Raw genomic sequence first — 23,858 nt, forward strand, 5'->3', positions numbered from 1 at the left:
TATATTGGGAACAAAGAGAATCTAAGAATGGTATTTGTCCATTACTAAATGGAAAGGGTAGAATGATTAATAATAATAATGCAGAAAAGGCTGAAGTGTTTAATACATATGTTACGCATTTGAGGAAAAATAGATGACATAGCTGTATCATATGATAACACTCTTTCCATTTGTCTACTATCTCAGGAGTATGTTCAGCAGCAGCTGCTAAAGCAAATGTTTTTAAATCAGCAAGTCCAGATAACTTGCATCTAGGAGTTTTAAAAGAGCTGACTAAGGAGCTCACTGAAGCATTAATGTTGATTTTCAATAAGTCTTGGATGAATGTGGAAGTTTCCAGAGGAAAGCTAGTGTTGTACCAATATTTAAAAAGGGTAAAGAGGATGATTGTAGTTAATTTATAGGCCTGTTAGTCTGACATCTAACCAAGGTAAGATAATGGAGTGGCTGATACAGGACTCAATTAATAATGAATTAAAGGAGGTTAATATAATTAATGCCCAACCAACATGAGTTTATGGCAGATAAATTTTGTCAAATTTGATATCTTTTTTTTTTAATGAGATTACAAGTGTGGTTGATAAAGATTAAGGTGTTGATGTAATATACTTATACATTTGATTGGTACTCAGGACATTTTGACTTTAAAAAAACTAGAAAGATCTAAAATTAACATGGCACACATTAAATTGTGGCTCATAGGTCTCAAAATGTGATTGTAAATGGGGAATCATCATTCAATGAGTGTGTTTCTAATAGAGTCCCACAGGAATTGGTTCTTGGCCCTGCAGTATTTAACATTTTTATTAGTGTCCTGGAACAAAACATAAAATCATCACTGATTAAAACTTTCAGATGACACACAAACTGGGGGAGTGGTAAATAAAAAGAGGACTGGTTGCTGATACAGATTGATCTGGATTATTTGATAAACTGGGCAAAAGCAAACAATATACGTTTTCCTATGGCTAAATGTATACATCTAGGCACAAAGAACCTTCCATACTTCTATGATGGGAGACTCTATCCCTGAAAGCAATGACTCTGAAAAAGATTGGCTGGGGGGAAGGGAGCGGGGGGGGGCAGGGTGAGAAGGGATAAAGAGCTCAATCTTACTAAGCTTAACAAAGAAGGTTAAGAGGTGACTTGATTAGTCTATACGTATTTACATGGGGAATAAATATTTAATAATGGGCTCTTCAATCTAGCAGAGAAAGATATATAACATGGTCCAATGGCTGGAAGCTGAAGTAGACAAATTCAGACCAGATATAAGGCATACTTCTTTTTTTATGTATTTAGTTTTAAACAGTGAGAATAATTAACCATTGGAATAATTTACCAAGAATCATGGTGGATTCTCCATCACTGACCATTTTTAAATCAAGATTAGATGTTTTTCTAAACATTAAGATCCAGGAATTATTTTGAGGAAGTTCTATGACCTGTGTTATACAGGTCAGATTAGTTGATCACCGTGGTCCCTTCTGGCCTAGAATCTGTGATGGTGCACATGTCCATCAGTAACAGCATAAAATATATTACTATATATTACTTTATTATGTCTGTTGAATTGCTTCTGATATAATACATTAGATTTGCATTGTGATGGACTCTCAATTGGAAACAAGTCTGTCTTTTCAATAATAAAAATATTTCGTGACCCTGGCTATATAACCTAATTTATTTTTAACATTAACAAAAATCAATTGCTTAGAATTTCCCTGATTTTTGTTGATGTGCTTTTGTTATTTTCATGTATTGAAATCCTGTGCATGAGGTCAATTTAAAAAACAAAACAAAACCTTCACTGAAAGTTATTTGCTTACGACTCAAAGAGCCATTGTGGTCTCTTGGGTAAATAGCGGATTAAGAAAAAAAAGCAAATGAGTAATATTTACCTATGGGACCTGAATGATTCCAGTTGGAACCATTCCATTCTCACAGGTAAACATATAAAGAAAGTCACAAAATCTAGGATTATTTCCATGAGACGTCAGTCCAGATCCTTGGAGGCTGCCTCATTTATTGAACCATTAGATAATTAGAGCTTGAATCTAGTAAGATTTGCAGAATCAGATCTCTAATTTGCACACTATATAATAAAAAATCTTTAACAGTTGGTGGGAGGAAAAAAATGGAAATAATGTTGTATATTGATAAAAAGTTCATTTGAAAATACTTCTTTTAAACTGTCATTTGCTCAGGGGTGTGTGTGTGTGTGTGTGTGTGTATTATATATACATATATATAATGTGTTTGTGTACTTGATTTTAAGTTTTGGATAAAATCCATTTTTGAGTTATACAACCAAAAATTAAAAATATGTAATTTCTATTTTAAAAAGCTTTAAATGCTCAGAAATAACTTATTTTTTTTTTGAAAAAGTGCTAAACTTGCTTCTAGAACTTTGCTAGGTGCTTTTAGCTCGGAGCTATGTTTTATAGCAATTATAACCTTCTTGGAAAGTGTAGGTTTTAATTAAAGATAGAAAAAGCAAACAAGAAAGCTAATACATCCTTAACTATAGAGGTATGAATGGTGCTGCTGAAATGCATATGAGTACACAAGACCGAATAAACTGTCTGGAGACAATCAATAATACCGTACGTTTAGAGCCTGATCCAAAACCCATTTAAATAAGTAGAAAGACTCCCATTGACTTCCGTGGGCTTTGGCTCAGGTCCTTCAGCCCCAAGCACGTTGGGTTAGGTATAGTTTTACCTAAACTTATTTTACTTGTGGTTTAAATGAATTTAGGTGAACTTCAGGCATGGCCTGCCTGGCCAAAGTGGATGAGGAAAAATGCTTCAAAGCCCAGTTAGTCTGAACCAATTTAAAAATATTGTAACAATGTTTCTGGCCTCGTATAAGTGGTGGCACACTGTATTTTCTTTCCTTGGTGGGTAACTCATCAATGAGAGAACACTGATGAGAGAACACTGATTTCTGGAAAATGTATTGCTTTAAAAAAAAAAAGTCATTGCAAGTTTGTGTTAGGAATTAAATTAAACTATGAAGTAAAGTAACAGCAATTTAATTTAGAGATAATTTAATATCTAACAACAAATATCTTGGTAACAGATTATATTGTTAAGTAAAGATTAACCTATATTTATGTTGAAAAAGAATGTAGTTCTGAGGCTAAGGATAATAGCATGCTGCAGTTATTTTTATGTATTTATTTACTTTATTTTAAATGCTGTAGGTTACTCTTTTATTGAGAGAGATCCTTTCGGAAGAGTGTGGTGGTAGGTCATCTATTCATAGTAATGAATCATCTTACTGCTTGCCATCAATTCTGAATGACAGTGGTGAAATAAAGCACACAAAACACGCTCAATGGCTTGACAGCATTGGTACAAGGGAACAAGGTAACTAATATTAAAAGATCCACAAAAAGAAATGCGTTCAAAGTTATTGTCATTCTCAGTGTATCAAGGTATATTTATAAAATGTAATACCAAAGTCTGTAGAAAACTGTGTGTATTACTGCAAATTAATTAACAAATTTATTTTTTGTGTTTACCTTGGGGTAATGCAATATTCTCAAATGTCCACTAGGAGTAATTATTATTTCTGTTCACTTATTTTAAATGAATATTTTATAATGATTAGATTTCTATTTTTCTTTTTTAAATGTAAATTAGAAATGTAAGCCCTGTGTTGAGATCTATGTTTATAAAACACATTTAGCCATATCAAAATTAGGTACGTATTGTTTACTTATAAACCCAGATTGGGAAATAGCCTTTTATTTCCCCCCCCCTTCCATTTTCCTATCCATGCCAAGAAGAGCTGCATTACATTTTTGAAGTTATGAATTGAATATGTTTATAAAAATCTGGTTAGTATCTTTAGCTAAAGAAAAGTAATATAATGTAGTCTCTTGCAATGACTAAAATATGGTAACTTCCTTGGTATGCTTTCAGAGCATTCCCTAAAAGCGACAGGCAATTAGGATGCAGTCCTCTTTACACAGCAAACATAAACAAACTGATTTATATCTTCTAAATTCATGCTAGTTTGACCCATGGAGGAGAGAGATACTTAGATTTAAACTATTTAATTTTCCAGTGTGATGTATACTATTGCTCTTGGACTATTGGGCAAGACTGTAGTGTTTATAGGTTTTGGGTTTTGTTGTTGTTTTTTTAAAAATCTCATCAGGACTTACATTATTTAAGATATTTGGTTAGCTCACTGCTTTCTTTGGAAGCTACACAGAGGCACAGTAGCATCATATTTGACTAAAGTTCACAGTAGGCTCCTCTTTTTAGAACCGTAATGGACAGTTTAGATCAATAAATAAGAGATAACAAATGTGAAAAATTAAAGGGAATAGGGCTTAAAAGAAAACAAACCAGTCTGATCATTGTGGCTTTGAAATGTGTTTTCATTATTGTGTGTACACACACACACAAGTCACAAGCTGGTGTGAAGATGAGAGCAAGGAAGAAAGCTTGGCAGAAAAGATTCCTATTACAGGTAAAAGTAATGGCTGCGTAATAGCCTCAAATACAGTATTCAACTTTATTATATAATCAAAACATTGCATTTCAGTGGTTTGTGCATCCACTAATAGTGAGTAAATTCTGCTTCTACATACCGAGCACAGAGATTAAACGTAAGATCATAGAGTACATGCTTATGTTAACGTAAACCAAGATGGAAAAATAACAGTGCCTATTTAATTCCTTGTAATCATGTTATACATTTAAACCATGTGAATATCCTCTGTCATTTAGCCTTTGAGGTCTTAGTATCGGTGTTACAAAGGTCAGTCTCCATGGGGAAGATCCAGTAATTATATGGCAAACTACAGATGTTTCTGATTTGATTCTTTTCTTTTCTGTAGTAATTGAACGCGGGTATCATTAGAATAAGAGCAGAAAAAACTATGCTAGACAGGAAACTCTATTTGTGCCTCTGTTATAAAGGCTGTCTGGTAATTTAAACATTTTATCAATAAGGTTTATCGAGACGTGCTAAGATCTCCCTATAGCAGATGTATAATGCTTGTTTAGATGGAATTTGAAAAATATCATTACCTTTTTAGTTTCAAGGTATCAGTAGCATACACTGGTATTCAGGACAGAACTCTGGATTTGTAATCTGTCTAAATCTATTACCTTCTTTTGTAAAGTGTGGTCTACTTCATTATAAATTCAAGTGTATGGCTCAGTATTTATGCGGGTGTATACAATGATATGGAGGTGATGAGGCATACATGTGCATATACAATATTTGTTGTTGGTTTTCTGGCTTCGTTTTTTATATATATATAAAAACAGTGTCCTTTCATAAGGAGAACTCCTCATGCTTTTGTGGAGGTTTTTTAACATTTCTTTCATGAACCCTGTTTTATAGCTCAAATATAAAGACTTACTCCTTGTATTCCAGGGCTTCACCGTAAGCGTGGTTTCCCTTTATTAAACAAACAAATTAAAGACATACTTTGACCTTTTTCCACTTTTGGGAGAGGGGAAAAATACCTAAGTTTACTGGCTTTGTGTGGTGTTTTTCTTCTCCTGTATCCAAACATGGCTTTGTTTTTTAACAGAATAACTGAACTGAATTTTAGAGAGGAAAAAACAAAATACAGTTTAGGAACCTAAAACTTTAACAGAATTAATGTGTAGCCTCAAGATGACAAATGCACTTTGAAAGTGTGGGTGGGTGGTTAGTTAAACTTACTAGGATCCAAGTTCTGGGTTCATTGTTTCTCCTGCAAAGAGTGGATGATATTACTAACACATATGTAGTAATGTGTGTTACTGACCAGTGTAAAGAATGCTCATCTTCTCTATGTAATTACATCACTAATAACTCCTTGAGGAGAACACAGAATCCTAAATTTGCATCTTAGTAGTTAAAGAACCTTTCAGTTTACTTTTCAGTTTCTTTTCATTCTAAGATACATTCATTGTGAGATCTGAAAGAGTTGTTGTACAATAGATTCCTCTGACTTAAAGGTGCCTTCTAAGTACGGTCCTATTTAAAAGACTCTCTTGATTGGGGTCCAGTCTTGCATACAACTGACCCAAGTGGGGAGTCAAATGGCTAGCATCCAGCACTCCAGGGAGCACCGGGTATGTCAAACACTAGACTGCTGTACTGCAAGTGCAGGCAAAAGCGGACGTGCCTCTTTGTGCAAGCAGAGAACTCCCCGCCCCTTATGTTTTTCTAATTAAATGTTCATTGTTTCAAACTTAAACAAAAACAAATATTACTATTTCTCTCTTTTTGTGAAACTACTGAAAAGCTTTAACTAATCAATATTCAATTACTAAAATAATGGAAAAATCAATTTAATAAATTGACACCTGTGCTTTACAATCAGTTCATGCTGATTGACACCTTGCTTTCCACGCCAGTTCTGGCGTGATTTCGTCAACTAGTGTTCTGTCATTTTCTAAGAGCATGAGATATGCCATTTGAAAGCTAGGTTACTTCTCTCAGATGCGATACATCTTCAACCTATGATCTGCCACAGGTTTCAGTTGGCCTTTGTTGATTTCCTGACCCTTCTGTTAGTTTTTTAATAAAGTACCTGTACGTTTTGTCTGTCTGCTTGTCTTTTACGCTCCAGGCTTTGTGGCAACACTGAGCCCACTTGATGCTTGGACTAGAATTTTCAGTCTGTTTTTATGAGAAAAAATTTTTGAGCTCAGATTAACTTTTTTTTTAAATGGTTCATGTCTCTGATACTTAGTTTTTCTGTACTACTTATATTGAGTTTAATGCATCTACGCTCAGTCTTGAACACTCAATGCACCCTTTTCCAATGGAGATTCATTGCAACAAGGTGTTGTGTTGAGACCTTAGAAGCACTTGAGGCTTTGGGGAATCATTGTAGCTCTTGATGGATTTTTTGCCTTTACTGCTAATGTTGAATGGAGGGGCTTCAGCATGTTTTTTATGAAGCCTTTGTTGAAACTTCATGAGTACCTGACAAAGCTCCCGGGCAGTTCTGTTTTATTCCTCTTGTTCTACTTTTGTTCCAGAATGTTCTCTTCACCCTTGCCACCTGTGAAGGAGTGTCTGTGGCTTCAGGAAGATGCATGACTGCTGTATCCTCTGCCTTGGAGTCAAGCGTGATGTGTATGGGTACTAGGTGTTACCCAGAGATAATCCTTTGTCACGTAGAGCACCTTAAGCCTCCCCTAGTGGTAACCTGAAAGTGCTTCATAGGATTCATCTTCTAAACAGAGGCCTCAGTTGTTCTGTTCTGCTGAACAATTGGACCTAACTTCCCAATAGGACCAGCAGATACACTTAAAATATCCACATTGAATCTGAGATCTCCTAAGTGTGTAAATGCATTGATACCATCAAAACATTGCCACATTAGGGTGATTGTGCTGAGCTTTGACTCAGTTCATGAGGCATCACTTCCATGAAAGTGCCAACAGAAGGTACCATGTGGGAGCCAGACACCTTCCGATGCATCACTGTAGAAGCTCTTAACTCCTGCCAGCTCCAAACTGGAACTGCAGGATACTTCTCTCCAGCAAGATGTAGCAGTTGGAGACAAAGTTGAGGAATCTTGATGATAGCTTGTTGAGTGAACTGTTAAGTCTTTTAGGTTCCATACTTTTAGTATCTCAGAAATAATAGTACCATCTCAATACCATGAGAGCACCATCAGAGATTGCTGGCCAGGGCACAGAAGTTGATTCAGCAACTCAGGCAGTGTCATTCTTGATGCCAGGACCCTTCGGACCATGAGACTGAGAGTCTTTCTGCAGCTGGTGTTGATGCTTGGATGAACTGAATCATTAGAGTGAGAGGAGGATTATGTTTTTTGAGGTTGAGTGCTTTTTGGACATAGATAAAGCCGTTTTTATCTCTACAGCAAAAGAGAAGCAAAAAAGTGACACTGCTCTAGTGCGGTTTTTTTTCCCCCACTAACTTTTAAAGAAGCTAACTAAGACAAATGAACTTTACTTAGTTACCGTCCAGATACCCTCAAGTGGCAAGACTGATTGGTACCTGGATGAGGATCCCGCTTTGAATGGGATTGCTGTGACCTCCCATCCTATTCTTCATGAGTTTGCTGGAGAACTTTTGAAAGGCACCTTGCATCTCCTTCCCTTGTCCTGTTGATTAGGGGAAAAAAATACCTTATCTGAGGACACTTCCAGCTGTGTCTTCCATTCCACACACATATTTGTGATTGAGGTAGCTATTGCCAATGGGAAGACCAGTTGAACTCACAGCAGTGTGCCAAAACCCTGAGTTTGATTATGGGATTTGTTTGATTATCAGGTTTACTATTCTGCAGCTACTACCAAGCCTGTGTGATCAAAGGGCAGATTAAGCTAGGAAGAAGGATGTTGATCTGTCTTGGCAATAGGTAAAATCATACTTTGGTGTGACTGATAGTTGTCAGAGCTGCTTCCAGGCCCATCAAGAGAAATTTGGGGCCTGGTACACCATGTTCACTGAGGCCCCACCTCCTCCCATTTCCCCCCTAGTATACACTGAGCTTTAGGGCTGATAGGTTAAATAACAGACATTACAGATGTTTTGGGGGCCTTGATACAATTGTCACCCCTTCCCATACTACTCATGAGAGCTGGCTGCTTCCTCAGGATTAGCTGCCTAGAAGTATTCATAGGTTTCAGAGTAGCAGCCGTGTTAGTCTGTATCCGCAAAAAGAAAAGGAGTACTTGTGGCACCTTAGAGATTAACAAATTTGTTAGTCTCTAAGGTGCCACAAGTACTCCTTTTCTTTTTTAGAAGTATTCATATTTGCAATAGAGATTCAGAAAAACCTTGAGGGCCTTCCGTTCCCTTTAAAAGATAAGAATACCCATACTGGGTCAGACCATGATTCATCTAGCCCAGTATCCTTTTCCAACAGTGGTCAATGCCAGATGCTTCAGAGGGAATGAACAGAACAGGGCAATCATCAAGTGATCCATCCCACATCGTCCAGTTGCAGCATCATCTGGCAGTCAGAGGCTTAGGGACACCCAGAGCATGGGGTTCTGTCCCTGACCACCTCGGCTAATAGCCATTGATAGACCTATCCTCCAGGAACTTAGCTAATTCTTTTTTGAACTCATTGGCCTTCATAGCATCCCCTGACAACAAGTTCCACAGGTTGACTGTGCATCATGTAAAGTAGTACTTCCTTTTGTTTGTTTTAACCCTCTTGCCTAAGAATATCATTCCATGTCCCCTGGTTATTGTGTAACCTGAAGGGGTAAATAACATTTCCGTATTCAGTTTGTCCACACCAGTCATGATTTTTTTTAGACTTCTATCAGATTCCCCCCTTAGTCATCTCTTTTCCAAGCTGAAAAGTCCCAGTCTTTTTAATCTCCATATGCTTAATCATTTGTGTTGCCCTTCTCTGTACCTTTTCCAATTCTAATAGATCTTTTTTTGAGATGGGGGTGACCAGAACTTCACACAGTATTCAAGATTTGGGTCCATCATGGATTTATGTAGTGGCATTTTGATATTTATTGTGTTATCTATTCCTTTCCTAATGGTTCCTAGCATCGTTAACTTCTTGGACTGCTTCTGCACATTGAGCGACTGTTTTCAAAGAACTATCCATGAGGACTCCAAGATCTTTCTTGAGTGGTAACAGTTAATTAAGATCCCATCATTTTGTATGTAGAGTTGGGATTGTTTTCCAATATGCATTACTTTCATTTATCAACATTGAATTTCATTTGCCATTTTGTTGCCTAGTCACCCAGTTTTGTGAGATCCTTTTGTAATTCTTTGCAGTCTGCTTTGGACTTAACTTTGAGAGATTAGGTCAAGGTTGCTTTTCAGAAGGCAATAGACTAAACCATTCGGTATTCTCTGGGCTCGGAATGTCCTCATCCTTCTCCCATGAGGAAAGGAAAAGGCACCTGCTAAGAAAATGTCTGCATTCAGAGCTGCCCATTACCTCCAACTTTTTTCTCAGGTCCTCTGGCTCAAGAGCAGCAGCAGAAGCCAAAATGGACTAAGTCCCCTTTCTCAAGGCACAAGTAAAGCAAATGGTTTTCGAAGGGTTCCATAGCAGTTAGCCAGTCAGCCATTCTTAGTAGTCTGCTGGAACCTTCATTTCAGAAGGAAGCTTCAAGCTGTCTGCCTCTGATCGGCACTAGTTATGATGGATAACTTGACTCTGCTCTTCCTCCTGGAAAAACTGTGTTCATATGTCAGGAAGTGATGCTCTCCAAATCTCTCCAAAGAGAGTGTGCCTCTCTGGGTGGCAAACCCTGCATTGTGGAAAAGATGTGAGCAATTCACATGCCCCTCCATGATAGTAGAAGTAGGCTTTTTAAACCCTTCTCGAAAGGAGAAAATTGAAGGTTTTTACATGGAAGATCATTTTCCTGAGAGCCTTGACTTAAGCTCACAGGGGGCCATGTTATAATACCCTTCTACTAAATAGCTCCTTACTCCACTTGGACTTCAGAGGGACTACTTATGGTATAAGGTACTATACAGCATGAGCAAGTGAATCACAGTCTGGCCCAGAATGAGTAAACTTTCATGTCTAATAGGGGATATCTAAAAAGACCTGCATCATGGCTGCAGCTGGCTCAGGTCAGATGACTCAGGCTCATGGGGCTAAAAATTGCAGTGTAGTTGCTCTGGCTCAGGCTGGAGCCCAGGCTCTAAAACCCTGTGATGGGGGTAGGTGTCAGAGCCTGGGCTCCAGTCCAAGCAGGAATGTTTATACTGCAGTTTTTAGCCCCGCAGCCCAAGGTGGCCAGGCTCCAAGACTCAGTGCTGCAGGTTTTTTATTGCAGTGTAGACGTACCTGTAGTGACTGATTCATATTATATCTGGATGTACAAGAATAAATTGGTGGATGTTATGGATTCATCCTTCATTCTAGTTACTTTCCTAAAGATTTTCACCTTAAAGTGTCAAATATGAACTTTGTCCTTTTGGGGGGCGGGGGCTGCTTTATGAAGCACTTAAAAGGCTTGAAATATAAAGAATATTAAATCTGTCGTGCTTGATTTTGCTGGAGGACTGCTTGGAAGTCTTGTTTGTGCCTCGTGAGCCAACTCTGCGCCTAATTGAACAATCCTGGCCCTTCAATCTTTAATGAAGATAGCTTTTCTCCCAACTGGTTGATCGTGTCTTTGAGTTAAATAGATATTAACAAAGATATAAAGAGTTTGAATACAAATGACTTCCTTATTCCAGTCATCAGGTTTTACTTGTTGGCATCTTGAATGTCATAATCCTCCTGTTCTCCAGGTATCTTTATAGTCTTCCTGAAGAAGAAGAAGAAAAAAGAGTAAAAACAACCTGAATTTCTAATGTAAGAATAGGCAGAAAAAAAATCTTAAAAAAACCAAAAAAAACCTACTTTTTAAGCCTTCCTCATACATCCTAAAGAAGATAAAAGGGCACAAATCCAATTTTGTTTTTGCTTTTCAGGTTGCCTTTAATGAGCTAATCATACTGCCAACTTTTTTCCTATGCCTGCACATCCTTCCTGGTGAGGTCCTTCTTTGAACGTGAAGTTAAAAGGTTCTTGGGGCTCCAATTGGAGTGGACTAATAAAGACTTTAATAAGTCTTCCCAACTTTTTGTTTTATTTGATATCATTTCATTAGGAATCACTGGTATGGGGAGGTTCCTGTGTAAAAGACTGCAGGTTGCATTTTTTTACTGTTGTGCTCTGACAGTCCTGCAGTGGGAAGGTCCGGTCACACATGCTATCTAGAGAAGTTTGGGCTGCTAGCTGCAGGGACATTTTGGTACAAGGCATGCGGTTCTTCCTACGTATGTTTTCAGAAACACTGAAAGTCTGAGCTTAGTTTTGACATCTAGGCAGAAATGCCTGTTAGATCTTGCAAGTCTTCTCCCAAGTGTCTTGGGATTTTTTGAATTGGCCAATCTTTGAAAGTTTTTGCTTTTGTGAGAGCATGTTCTTTAAGCTTTGTTAGTTTATGCTTCTTGTTATGATTAGAAGTATCTTGTATCTCTCTCCATTAAAATAAAAAACCCAAACAGATACTTTCAGGTTTCTTTGTTGGGTATTGGCCTGCTTTTGGACACTGAAGTGTTTTATCAGTGTTTTAATGCTGAGATTTCCTTCAGCTCTATATTCTCCAGAGAGTGAATCCTGTGATTATGGTGGTGGTTGTGTGTGTGTGTTTTTTTTTTTTAAGGGGAAATTATTTTCCTCTAACTTTTGCTTCTTTGAAGATATCGCATAAGATTCTTATTTGTGGACCTATTTCTCATCAGAGTTTCGTAAGTATTCTCACTCTGTGTTTGCGCCTCTCTTCTCTATCTCCGCCTTTATATTAAGGGAATTTAGTGCTTGTAAAAGGGTACTGGATTGACAACACTCAAAAATGCTCCCCCAAAAACAGCACAGACAGCAGCTGAGCGGATTGGGGAGCGCACTTCTTCCAGGGTTAGGGTAGATAATAGTCGGTGGCGATTTAATCCTTGACTACGCTTTTGAGACTACCAAAAATGTAACAATCACAATCAGTTGTGGGGGTGGAGATTATTTAGATTGTAAATTGCACGACAGGGACTGTCTTTTATTTTGCGTTTGTGTAGCACCTAGCAAAGTGGAAGCCCAATGAATCCCCCAAGTGCTACTGTAATATAAATAATAGTTATAATAGTATATACATTATTATAGATCATTATATATGATCCATAATAATTAACAAAGTAATTAAAGCTGTAAGGTTTGTTAGTGGTTTCTGATAGTGTTCATTTCAAGGGATGATTAACTTTAAAGGTGACTATTTAGATATCAAGATTACAAACTGATATTGGTCAAAGCATGCAAGAAAGGAGAAAGATAATCATGTTACAAAGAAGATCTATTGTGAGTGACCTTTCACTTGGGTACCCCAAGGGGGTGGAGATTGGTGTGTGGACCCAGCTTGCTGAAATACCACTGATTTCTCCTGCTGTGCCCACCCACCCCCAATTTGCCTGTGTTTGTGTATAGTTTTAGTTAATATTATTGCACAGTAGTGATGACCCCCATACATACCCTGGCTTTGCTGGTCTAATTTACGGTTTTATGGTAAGTATGAGTGAGGGTTGGGGAGTGTGTGTGTTTTGCTGAGAGATTGTGTTGATTTGTGCAGGTGGTGAATGAGGGGTGTGTGCTGCGGTGAGGGGCTACATGTGTTTGGGATTATTGTGGGGAGTGGTGGTGATGATCGTGGTATGTGGGTGGTTTTGAAAAGCTATGGCAGTTTATTCTTTCCCTGTGGTTCTAATCATGTTGTTCTAGTGTGTGCCTGGGGGATCTCCATTTCACATGTACAAGAAGGGATTGGTGTCAGCCACTTCTGCAGCAGAGTCTCCCATCACCCTACTCTGTGTGGGACCAGGAATCTGCACAAGGGAGGTTGCAAGCAGTGAACAGGTACAGCTGGAGGATATGTACTTTGTTCTCCAGCTGGGCCTCCATAGTTACACCAGAAACGATAGGATAGGCCTAACCTTCCATAGCCCTCCTCCACTTTAAAGGCGGTCTTGGGGAAGCTATCAGTTGAGGAGGTCCTGGTAGTGTGGCTTCATTGGTGTGGCACTGACAAACTGGGGGCTCCAGGGATCCCATGAAGAACAGAGCCTATGGACGGGTGATCCCTGGTCTCCATGGAATCCCCAAGCATCAGTAGTCTTTGAATTCTGTTGGGGACAGAACATATATCCCACTCCTCCACCCCCCACTGTACAGAACAATTTGGGTAAGCATTCCTTGTGGAGATGCTCTGTTTTCCTCCCCATTTTCCCCTTTCATGGATTTTTCTTTTGTGAAAAGTTATCTTTAGCCCTATGGTAATTAAGTATTAAAGTTGTACAATAAGCACTGAAAAGGCAGGAGAAGCAAAAGTGAATGTGCAACTTTTACTCTGCCCCCTGTCTGTGTGCGTATGCTTAATGGTACTCTTTTTAAATTGGTAGTTGCATGTTACCTAAGCTGCTCACACATTTAAGTCTCTCTCTCTAAACAAATATTGTATTTAATGGTTTAAGAAAAAGCATGCCATTACATAATTAAAGGAAACATTGTAATACATATGGTTGAGTGCTCTTTTAAAAATTTGGCTTTTGTTGACTTTTGAATGCTGTTCAGCCTAGTGTTATGTTAGGACAGCTTTTTGCATTTAATAAGGTTAATTTAGGTGAGGGATTTCTGTAGCATGATATCATTAGCGTACTAGAATTAGAGTTTTAGCCCAAGAGAATAGCACAGAATCTGGTTTTATGTAGTGTTCAATACTATCCCAAAGCTTGCTTTACTGTATACAAGCTGTTTTACAATACAGTGAATAAGAAACCTATTAGGACAATGATTATTCTGAAAAATATAGTAAACCCTACATGCTTAGCAGTAGTTCACATGTAGCCTTAGATATGATGATCTGTTTTACTGGGGAAGTTTGATTGCCAACACTGGATTATTTTCCAAGGGACAATGTTGAACTAAGCCACAGTTCTATAAGGAACAAAATTAAGTCTCTTTCTGGCTGTTCTTAAAGATCTGCTCTCTCAACAGACCACATAGCCACTAAATCTTACATTTTGTGCCTTTACATTGCATTGATTACCGATGTTTTGTCACAGTAACAAAACACTACAAATGCATATAATTACTACTACTTACTTGCACTGCCATAAACCTTGTCAGCTAGGGATCAAGGCCACATTGTACTAGGCACTTGTATACTTATAATAAGAGACATTTCCCATAACAGTCTAAAATATTGGCATATGACAAGAGACAGGTGGATTCCCCAAACAAGTGCGGGTTAAGATGAGGTATGAGCAAAGTGATCACGTTTATATAGTAAACATCAGTCACAGCACACCAACTGCCTAGTCCCCTTCCCCAAATGTTTTGTAGGCATCACAGCAGAGATGAGTTTCAAGGAAGGATTAGAAGAAAGACAATGTAGTGGATTTAGATTAAGATTTAGATTTTAAAGGGACTTCTCACATTCGTAAAGGGTGGGGTGCAAGAAAGTACAGAAATGCTTGAGGAAAACGTGGGCAATGAAAGCTGGTATCGGTAGGGCAAGATTGGGGATTCATGGCACAATATTGTATTGCAGTTGAAAAGCAGGACAAATCTAAGCTATGAAGGGCCTTAAGGATGAAGGACAAGGAGTTTGTGTTTGATGTGGTGGAGAAGAGGAAGCCAATGAAGCAATGCAAAGAATGTCTGAAGGGTCTGGTGAGGGTGGTAAGAGTGCAGGTGTTGATGCTAGAGCAGTGCAGAAGGCAGTACTCAAGAAGCGAGATGTTCAAGGTCTGGACTTGAGTTTTAACAGCATGGGCAGAAAAACAAGGCTGGAATTTTGAAAAGTTGTACAGGAAGATGGAGCAGCAAATAGATGTAGCTTGTATGTGTGGATAAAGAGAGATATGCAAGTCCAAGGTGAAGCCCATCTGACAACCCTGATGTAACAAGGAAAGGGGAGGAGATGGGTGGGAAAAGAACAAAGGTTCATTTTTGACTGTATAAAGTTTCAGTTGATGGCTAGACATTACGATGAGATATTGAAGACTGGCTGAAATGAGTTTGAGCAGATGGAGACAGGTTTGGAGCAGAGAAGTAGATTTTGAGTCATCAGGGCAAAGATTGTGGTTGAAGCCATAGTTGTAGATATCCTCCAAAGATGGGATGCAAAAGCTTTAAAGGAGGGAGCCTAGGATGGAGCCATATGGGACTCCCACCAAAAGAGGGAAGGAGGAGATGAGGACCCACCAAACGAGACACTGAAGGAGTGATGAAAGAAAGAGAACCAGAAGATGGCAAAGTCACAAAAGTCGCTGCTCCTCTCCCACATTTGCCCCATGGCATTTAAAAAGTTCCTTTGAACCTGGACAGGTGTCAGGCTTTCCCGCCTGAAATGAGGGATAGTCTAGGTCTAGCACTCCATCCTTCCCCAGCACTCTTACCAAATTTTCTAAGAATGTCCAAAAAGCATATTTACCCTAATTCGTAGTGCTCTCTGATCTGGGGTGGTGACACAATGATGCTAATCTAGAAGTAAAGGTCTTCATGGGAAAATGTAAAGATTTGAGCCCATCCAACCTATTTATATCCTGCAGTGCTTGCTCAGTGTGTGGTTAAAGCTGACATTAATATCCCTGGCTACTGCTATTAGATGATGAACTGCCGGGACTACTTTTTATTATAACTTCAGTAGGAGTTAAAAGGTCTGGAAAAGTGACACTCTGACCTGCAGTTAGTTGCCTTGGTGGTGAGAATAGTTAATGAATGAGCAAACAGAAGTCTTTTTTCCCCCCAAAAAAATCTGTTCCATGGATGCACATGATTCTAATTTTCAGCCCTGCCTACCATATGTGCTCATATAAATCTGAAAATCAGGACTCTGATTTGGTTGCTAACTAGCGGTATGGTGTAATGACACCCTCTCAAGCTGCTCCTTATTCTGCTGAATCTCAGCTTTCATGTATAAAAACAAAACCAAAGGAAGTCTCTAACTGTCATGGTTGCAAAGAAAACTTCAAAAACCTGAACATAGCGTAACAGCAGCCAAGATCTCTCTGAGTCTGCAGAGAGCATGCAACAATAACTTGGGGAGGTGTGAACTGCCCCAGTCCTCTCAGTGAGTTGTTAGCTCAGATGCCCAATGACATTAGCTATTTGCGTAAGAAAGGAGAGAAGGGCATCACAGATCTGCACCATTTACTGCGAGTGGTCTTATTTTGGTGCCACAGTTGGGGTAGCATTTGGGAGACACCACCACATATTTCCCGCCACCAACTCCAGGAGGCTAGCAGAGTCCATGGGCATAGTCACGCCATACTGATTGGGAGCCAAGATCAAGGAGCTCAGAGGACATGCCCAATCATAGTTTGCACATCTGCATAAACTACTCTTAAGGGCATTTAATTTGATAGGGTGGAGCTTATTTTGTGGGCAGAGCACCACATTTTATTTTCCTGTTGGATCTCTGCTGAAAGTACACCCCATTTGTTCCCATAAAAGAGGCATGCCTACAATGTTTGCTGCTTGTGCAAGATTGGCTGACCCTAAAAGTTCTTAAGATCATATTTTTAATTTTTTTTTAAAAAGCCACAATCTTCAGTCTGTGTTTTGTCCCGTGTTCTTTAGAAATAAAGTGATTCCATTGGGAACTAACTAGTCCAAATTGGATTAAAATTGTTGTAGTACTTCACTGCTCAAAGAAACATACAAATAAACAACATTATAAAGCTTTCAAAAATAAAAGCTCTTTTCTTGATGTGTGCCTGTCTCGATTCCAGTGCTACTGCCTGCAGCTCTAGCTGCTTTCACTCTCTTATCCAAGAGCTCCTCTTTTGATCTTCCACGGGTACATGTGCTTCTCTGCATGTGTTCCTCACTGTTTCCCTCATAGCAAAGTTTCTTTTCGTGTCACCAGCTCTTTTGAAAGTGGTCAGACTTCTCCCCGTGAAGTGGCATACTGCTGCCACTAGAGCTCTTAGACTTTACCTCCTCTCATCTTCCCCTGTGAATAAGATTTTTTTTTTCTTTTTTTGGCCTCTTTGTTGGAAGTGCGGGACACACTGTGAGGAGGGTTTGTGTATTGTAAATCTGTTAACAGACTTGTATGCGTAATTCAGGTTATAGAAATTGTCTGATTATGAAATGCACATCCACTTTTAGGGGGAAAACTGTCAGAGACTTGGAAATTATATTTTACTCTTTCGAGGATAGAATGGAGTTGGTAAGAGTTAGTTATTCATATTTTGGTTTTCAGTTCTCTCACATAAATAATGTTTAGGTCCTAAATCTCATTTACTCTAAATCCCCTTTACAATTCAAAGAAGCCTTAAAGTGAGTGTACTGTAATTTGAGAATCAAGCCCTGTAGTTCAGAAATATTTAAGAAAAGACCTGATTATATTGATGAGTTGGAACTAAATTGGTATACAATTTTTACTCATTGAAGCATAGAGGGGAAGTAAGAGGCATGTAGAAAAAAGAAAACCAGTAAAAGAACCTTAAAATACATATTTTGTTGTCTATTTAAGTCACAACATTAAGTATTTTATAGAATTTGAGAGGGAGCAGGAATGACCTAGCACAACAGAAAGAATTGTAGCCCTCTGAAAATAATTCTAATGAAAGAGGAAGGCAAATAAGTGACCTAAGTAAACAAGATTTCAGAAAAAGGGAAAAGAAAGCAATTGAGAAAAAAATATACATAAGTGAGATTTTGCTTAAATTGACAAATGATGCAAATACAGCTGTTGGAACAGAATCTCAGTACCCCAAAGGCTGTTTTTCTAAATTTAGTTAAAATGTGCAAAAATGCACTAATAGTGTGCAGTTATTTCTACAAATAACTTTCCACCTGTCTGAAGGAGATTGTTGTACTGTTGTCAGTGTTGTACTGTTGTCAGTTCTGCCAAGTCATGAGAATAAAACATTAGGTGTAAAAACAAATGAAACAGAACTAAAGTGTGAGTCAACTCCTTGTTGTGCAGATTGACAGAGGTTAGGACTGATAATAGAATGACATGGATAGGTTTTAAAGAGAGTCCCATGTGGTAATGGGGTCAGGGATGAGGATTTTTTTTATTTTGTTTTACAAATAAAGTAAATTTATCCCATGGGAATGCCCCTGTCCAAGCAATGGAGATTGAATTGGCCAGTTTATTAAAAATATCAGGGACACATTTTGCTAGTGCATTCTGTTCCAGTATCACTGTACATTTTTAAAACAGACTCTTAAAATGGTATCTCTTTGATACTATTCGATTGTACTTTCTTCCAAAATATCACAAGAAAAAAACACATAGTGAACAGTTATTTTACAATATACAATATTGATTTCAGAGTCCATGACACCTTCTTGTGCTGTGTTGCTTAAATAATATCTGTTTCCATTGATTTCTGTAAGTCAGAAGTTACTGTGTGGACTACCTTTTAATTAAGTGTTTTCTAAATGATTACATTTGTTGTTTATACTTACCACAGGTTTGAATATCGGTAGCAATAGTTTCAAGACCAAGAAAATCAACAAAATCAGTTCTGAAGCTAGTTTTTCATCTAGTGAAGGAAGAAGTCCTTTGTCAAGGTAAAGTCATTAGACCATTTCATTTCTGAATGGCTTTAACAGAGTAAGAAGTGCCAGTAGAAAATGAATAAAACTCTGAATATATATTATTTTTCTCGTGACTTGAACAAGGGTTAAGGTTCGTATTTGTGTTTATTCAGTATAACAACCTAAACTTTAGTACACCTTAGAAAATATTTGCACCAAAGTCAGGTATTGTTTTGCAGCTGTTGTTTTCTCATTTTAAGACTCAATTGACATCTCAGTGAACCACAAATTAGCGTGTACAGCTGCTCTCAGTAGGGCTACTTAGAGACCAGACAATAGAAGTTGTCAGGAAAAGGGCAGACATAAAACATAAAGTCTTGAAGAAATAAAGTGGCATGTTTCTTCTTGTAGATGTAGCTGAGAAGTAAACTAACTGTAGCTCAATACGTATTTTTTAAAAAGTATTTGATGCTGGAGTATTGGTTGCTTTTCTTTTTCTTTTACTTTCAAATTGAGTATGTTTGTTTAATTAATGACCTTGCCTTTTTCTTAAAGGTGCAATTTATCTTTTTAGATTTGTTAAACTGCAGCAGTTCCTTTTGATTCTTTGAGCAGTGTGATCTTAGATGTTCCTTGAATTTGTCATCAACATGAAATACTAATCAAACAATGGCAGTCAAATTAGTGGTCAAGAAACAGTAGAAAATAGCTGATAGTTGTATTATATTCCATCTCCTGAAATTTTAGCTTGGCTTTAGATTGTAATCTGGATACTTACTAAAACATCACAGTTAGTGGGTTCTGTTAGTATGTGGTTCCTTGTCAGAAAACTGCCATTTATGACAGCCAATAAAATACTTTTAAGCATTTTGATGAATTATTTAATCTTATCTATATTTACAGAATGTTTACTACGTCCTTTTGCACTTTGTAATATTCGTAATGTTTTTATTGGTGACATTAATTGTCATAGGAAACATTTCCAAGATAATTTTAGAAGAAATCTTAATTTCTTATTTTGTGCTGATTTATATTTCATTTTAAAAATCACAATATTTTCTCTTATTTCAATGCAATAAAGTTTATTCATGTGAAATAATTAAGACATGTAAAATATTGACAAAGTAGGTTTTTGCTTTTGTTTAAAATAAAACCTTCCATTTTAAGATGATTAAACTTTCCTTTATTGTAACTTAATTTCTGTTTGGGAGACAGATACTCTAAGTAAATAAAACCTAATGTTATGAAGTGCAAATGAGTTTGTTTATGTAATTTTTTTTAAAAGCCCCATGTTTATACATTTTGGGTTAGCCTCTGCTCCCATTGACTTCAGTGAGAGAAAGATCAGGCCCTTAATGTGATTATTAAAATGCAGGTCTTGGGTCTTTTAAGAAAATATGTACAATTTAATGAACTATGCAAAAATATTTTCAGGCATTCATTTTACTTTGTTTAGCATGTTACAGTGCTGGTTTATAATGTATGTTGGCAACTTTCAACATTTATTTAAATGCTATTCATGTAAAATTCTTTAGTCTTAATTTTACCTTTTCAGATTCACATGCACACTAGGCAGATTTTGGAAACCATTTACTTTGCCTTTATAATTTCATTCCTTTCGTCTCTTAGAAGTAAACACTTAAAACTAAATTCCTGGATTAAGATATTTTAAATATTTTTAAAGTGGTATCATAAAGTTATTTTCCTAATAACTTAGAAATAATATTGCCTTTTCAACATAAAGACTATTAGTAACATTTGCTACTGGACACTTGACATCTGTCTTACAAAGATATTTGGAAGCGTAAAGTACCCAAAGAAGTATGAAAGAACTGGAAATAGAGAGCTCAGGTGGTTGCTTATTTGTGGTTGGGATGCCGTGAAATTTCTTAGAGGCTTACATTTAAGGATTCCACTTATTGCAGTCACTTCTTGTGCTTTATTGCTTTTACAAGTGGTCTCGAAACCAGTACTTGAGAATAAACATAACAGTGTAGTACTGCTGGGGTACTTTTTAAAAATTCTTCTTTGCTCTATCTTGTCACCGAGCTGATGAGTGACCTCGAAAAAGACCCTGCTGGACCTAAATAAAAAAAAAATGGCTTCCTCTGATGTCCTAGAGACAATAATTATGATGTGCCAGTTAAGCCCAAACTACAGCTGAGGGATTTTACTTTAAAGCAGAGGCTTGGGCGCAAAAATGCATTTATAGCTCTTTGTCTGGCACCTCATTATGTGTGGGCCTGATTCATTAAGTAATTGGTTTGCAGTTGTTTACATGAGTATTAAGGCTTTCTATTCAGCAGCCTTTGAGAGATACATTGTGCAAATGTTGCATGTTATGAATGCGGAATGAGGGGCAGAGGACCAGTCCTATTGGCTAAACACTGCACTCTGTTGAAAAGCAAGAGAAAGAGATTGGGTGCTGCTTTGCATAGCAATGACTTTCTTAATAAGCTTTACAGATTAATACACACAAGCTATAAAAGATGCAAAGAGATACTCTTAGCACATTTATACATGCTCATTTCACTATTATGGTCCTGGAGATGGGAAGAATCGAGTTCTTTTATATGCAGTTTTTCAGTGCAATGTTTTCAGTGCATGAGACTTAATAGAATCCGATATTTATTGTATTATAAATCATGGGGAAGTAGGCAGATCTGCAACAGTTTATTATTAAAGATTCTTTCAATGTAAATCTTTTTCTGCTATTGTATTTCCTACAGCAAAATCATTTTGTGGTTGAGTGGGGATGAAAGGCATAATGTACGAAGGAGTGAGTCTTAATAGGAAGCTGCTCTCTGAGTAAAGACCACTTGTTCCCTTTTGTTCAGAGGTGCATGCCAGAGCTTCCTCTTCTCCCACAAATATTGTCCTGTTTTGCCTTAGCTATAAAACTATTTTTCCTGGATTCATTTACTCTACTGAGAATGTTTAAACTGCCTGAGACGTAACTTTAGTTTGAAGAGTATAATATTTTGCCAAAAGAAAAGAATGTGTTAAGTAATATAATTACTTGGGAGAAAAGGTCATGACTGAATTTCTCTAAAGCAGAGGGCAGAACACGATGTGTGTGGCATTTTGTAGTCTTGTAGCAACAGAATCAGCCAGTGGAGGTCACTAGCATTCTGGATAATTCTGTATTTTGATGCGGGCAGTTTATTTTTCTTGGGCTTATTTGCTTTGTCACATTTCAGAATGATCTGAAGATTAAAGATAAATTGTAGACTAAGGTAAACAAATAAGATTTTTAATTTGTCAACATATAAACACACTCTAAGGTATTTTGAATTGTGATTAAATTGTATTTTAGAAGTAATCTGTATATATTCTGTACAAATTATTTCTTAAGCAAAAGCTGCATTTTTATCAATTTTGTGTTTATTCTAAGTGAATAATCTGCCAATTGCAATTCATCCTCTTAATTATTTTATAAAGAAGTATTTAATAATGAGGGAGTAACTAACATGCAATCTTAAATGCCACAGCATACTGTGTTGTAGGTAGTCAGTTTGACCATCAGGGGGCACTCAGACTTCGCTAAATTAAAACAGCTTCCAAATTTCATCCTGCTTTTTCAAGTTAATAATGTGTACTATTTTGAGGCCCTTAATTCCCGTTTTCTTAAGTTCTTGTCAATTTTTTAATTGATTTGTAAGAAATTTTTTTTGTCTGAAGTTCTAAGGAGATGCTACAGAGTTTAGGTATGAGGTTAAGTGTATATATTTTCTAGAAAGTTTATATCGACTTGAATAATGATCCAAAACCTTGAAAGTAACACGACTTGAGTATATTTATTCTAAATCATGTATCATATTTACACTTATCCACAAAGATGCATAAGAGAATGAATGCCTAACTAAGATCTTTGATTAGTGATTTATTTTAACATAATTTTATAATGCTTTTAATCTTCCAAGCTCTTTGCAAAGAAGTAAACATTTTATAAATAATTGATTTCAGGCCTGTATTTCTGACATTGTAGTGTAAGCATGACACATGCAAAACTTACTGTAATGCATGATTTCTAAATCTTAACTATATGTATCATTAGCTTCTTATGTTGATTAGTCAGGACCTTTTATGAAACTTCTATAAAAAGCAAGTTGATACCAGTTGTATACAGTTGCTGAGACTTTTTTCATTCTCAATTTTATATTTTGTGGTTTTGCTGTTAGCAAAGGAAACAGGATGCGCTGGGTGAATATTCATCCCTCCCAGCACATAGCTAGACTTACATGAGCATTGTGCATGGAACTAAGTGGTAGTAGAAAGGAAGAAATTCCCACACACCCTAAACTCACAACTCTTCAGCAGCCACTGTTCCAGCCTATGGTGTGCAATAGCCACCACTGCCCCGCTGAGTCTTTTGTGTAGAGGATTTAAGATGTGCCCTAATGCAGATCTGATGGCTCATGATCCCTATACCCTCTCTTCCCCTATGATTCAGGCCTGTTGAGGGCTGGCAGAGAGATTCCCTTTACCATACACAGAATATGGAGGCCGCCTCTGCACCCACATCACATGCTCCCCTTACACAGCTCCACCATGGGGTTTAAATGGTCCAGCAGGCCTTGTATGGAACCACTGCACCTCGGTGAATTTCACCCTTTGTGCATCAGTTCTTCCAGGTGTAGTGCCTGGTCTTGGTGTAGAGTCTGGTCTTAAACATATGTTGTCTCGTCTTAGATCTTTATATCATAATTCAGATGTGATTGCACTTGGAAGCCTCAGTTTTAATGTAGTCCTCAGTTCTATTATTAATTAAATTACTATTGGATGTAGTTTATAGAAGCAAGATTCATGTCATAATTCTCTCTGTTTAAGTTTT

The 23,858-nt window shown here is 37.4% G+C and overlaps 1 protein-coding gene across 6 annotated transcripts in view; it reads left to right on the forward strand.

Moving 5' to 3' along the window:
• Positions 1-23,858, forward strand: part of KIZ (kizuna centrosomal protein) — a 108,862-nt gene that overhangs the window by 75,878 nt on the left and 9,126 nt on the right. For 4 of the 6 annotated variants that reach the window (XM_043512166.1, XM_043512165.1, XM_043512168.1 and 1 more), the window contains 3 exons: positions 3,209-3,374; positions 4,423-4,488; positions 18,958-19,057. In XM_043512166.1, coding sequence (XP_043368101.1) covers positions 3,209-3,374; positions 4,423-4,488; positions 18,958-19,057 — 332 coding nt within the window. The remainder of the gene's footprint in view (positions 1-3,208; positions 3,375-4,422; positions 4,489-18,957; positions 19,058-23,858) is intronic. The other 2 variants (XM_038396414.2, XM_038396411.2) reach the window with 1 other exon arrangement.

The sequence above is a fragment of the Dermochelys coriacea genome, chromosome 3 (genome assembly GCF_009764565.3).
Source record: "Dermochelys coriacea isolate rDerCor1 chromosome 3, rDerCor1.pri.v4, whole genome shotgun sequence".
Taxonomy (NCBI): Eukaryota; Metazoa; Chordata; order Testudines; family Dermochelyidae; genus Dermochelys; species Dermochelys coriacea.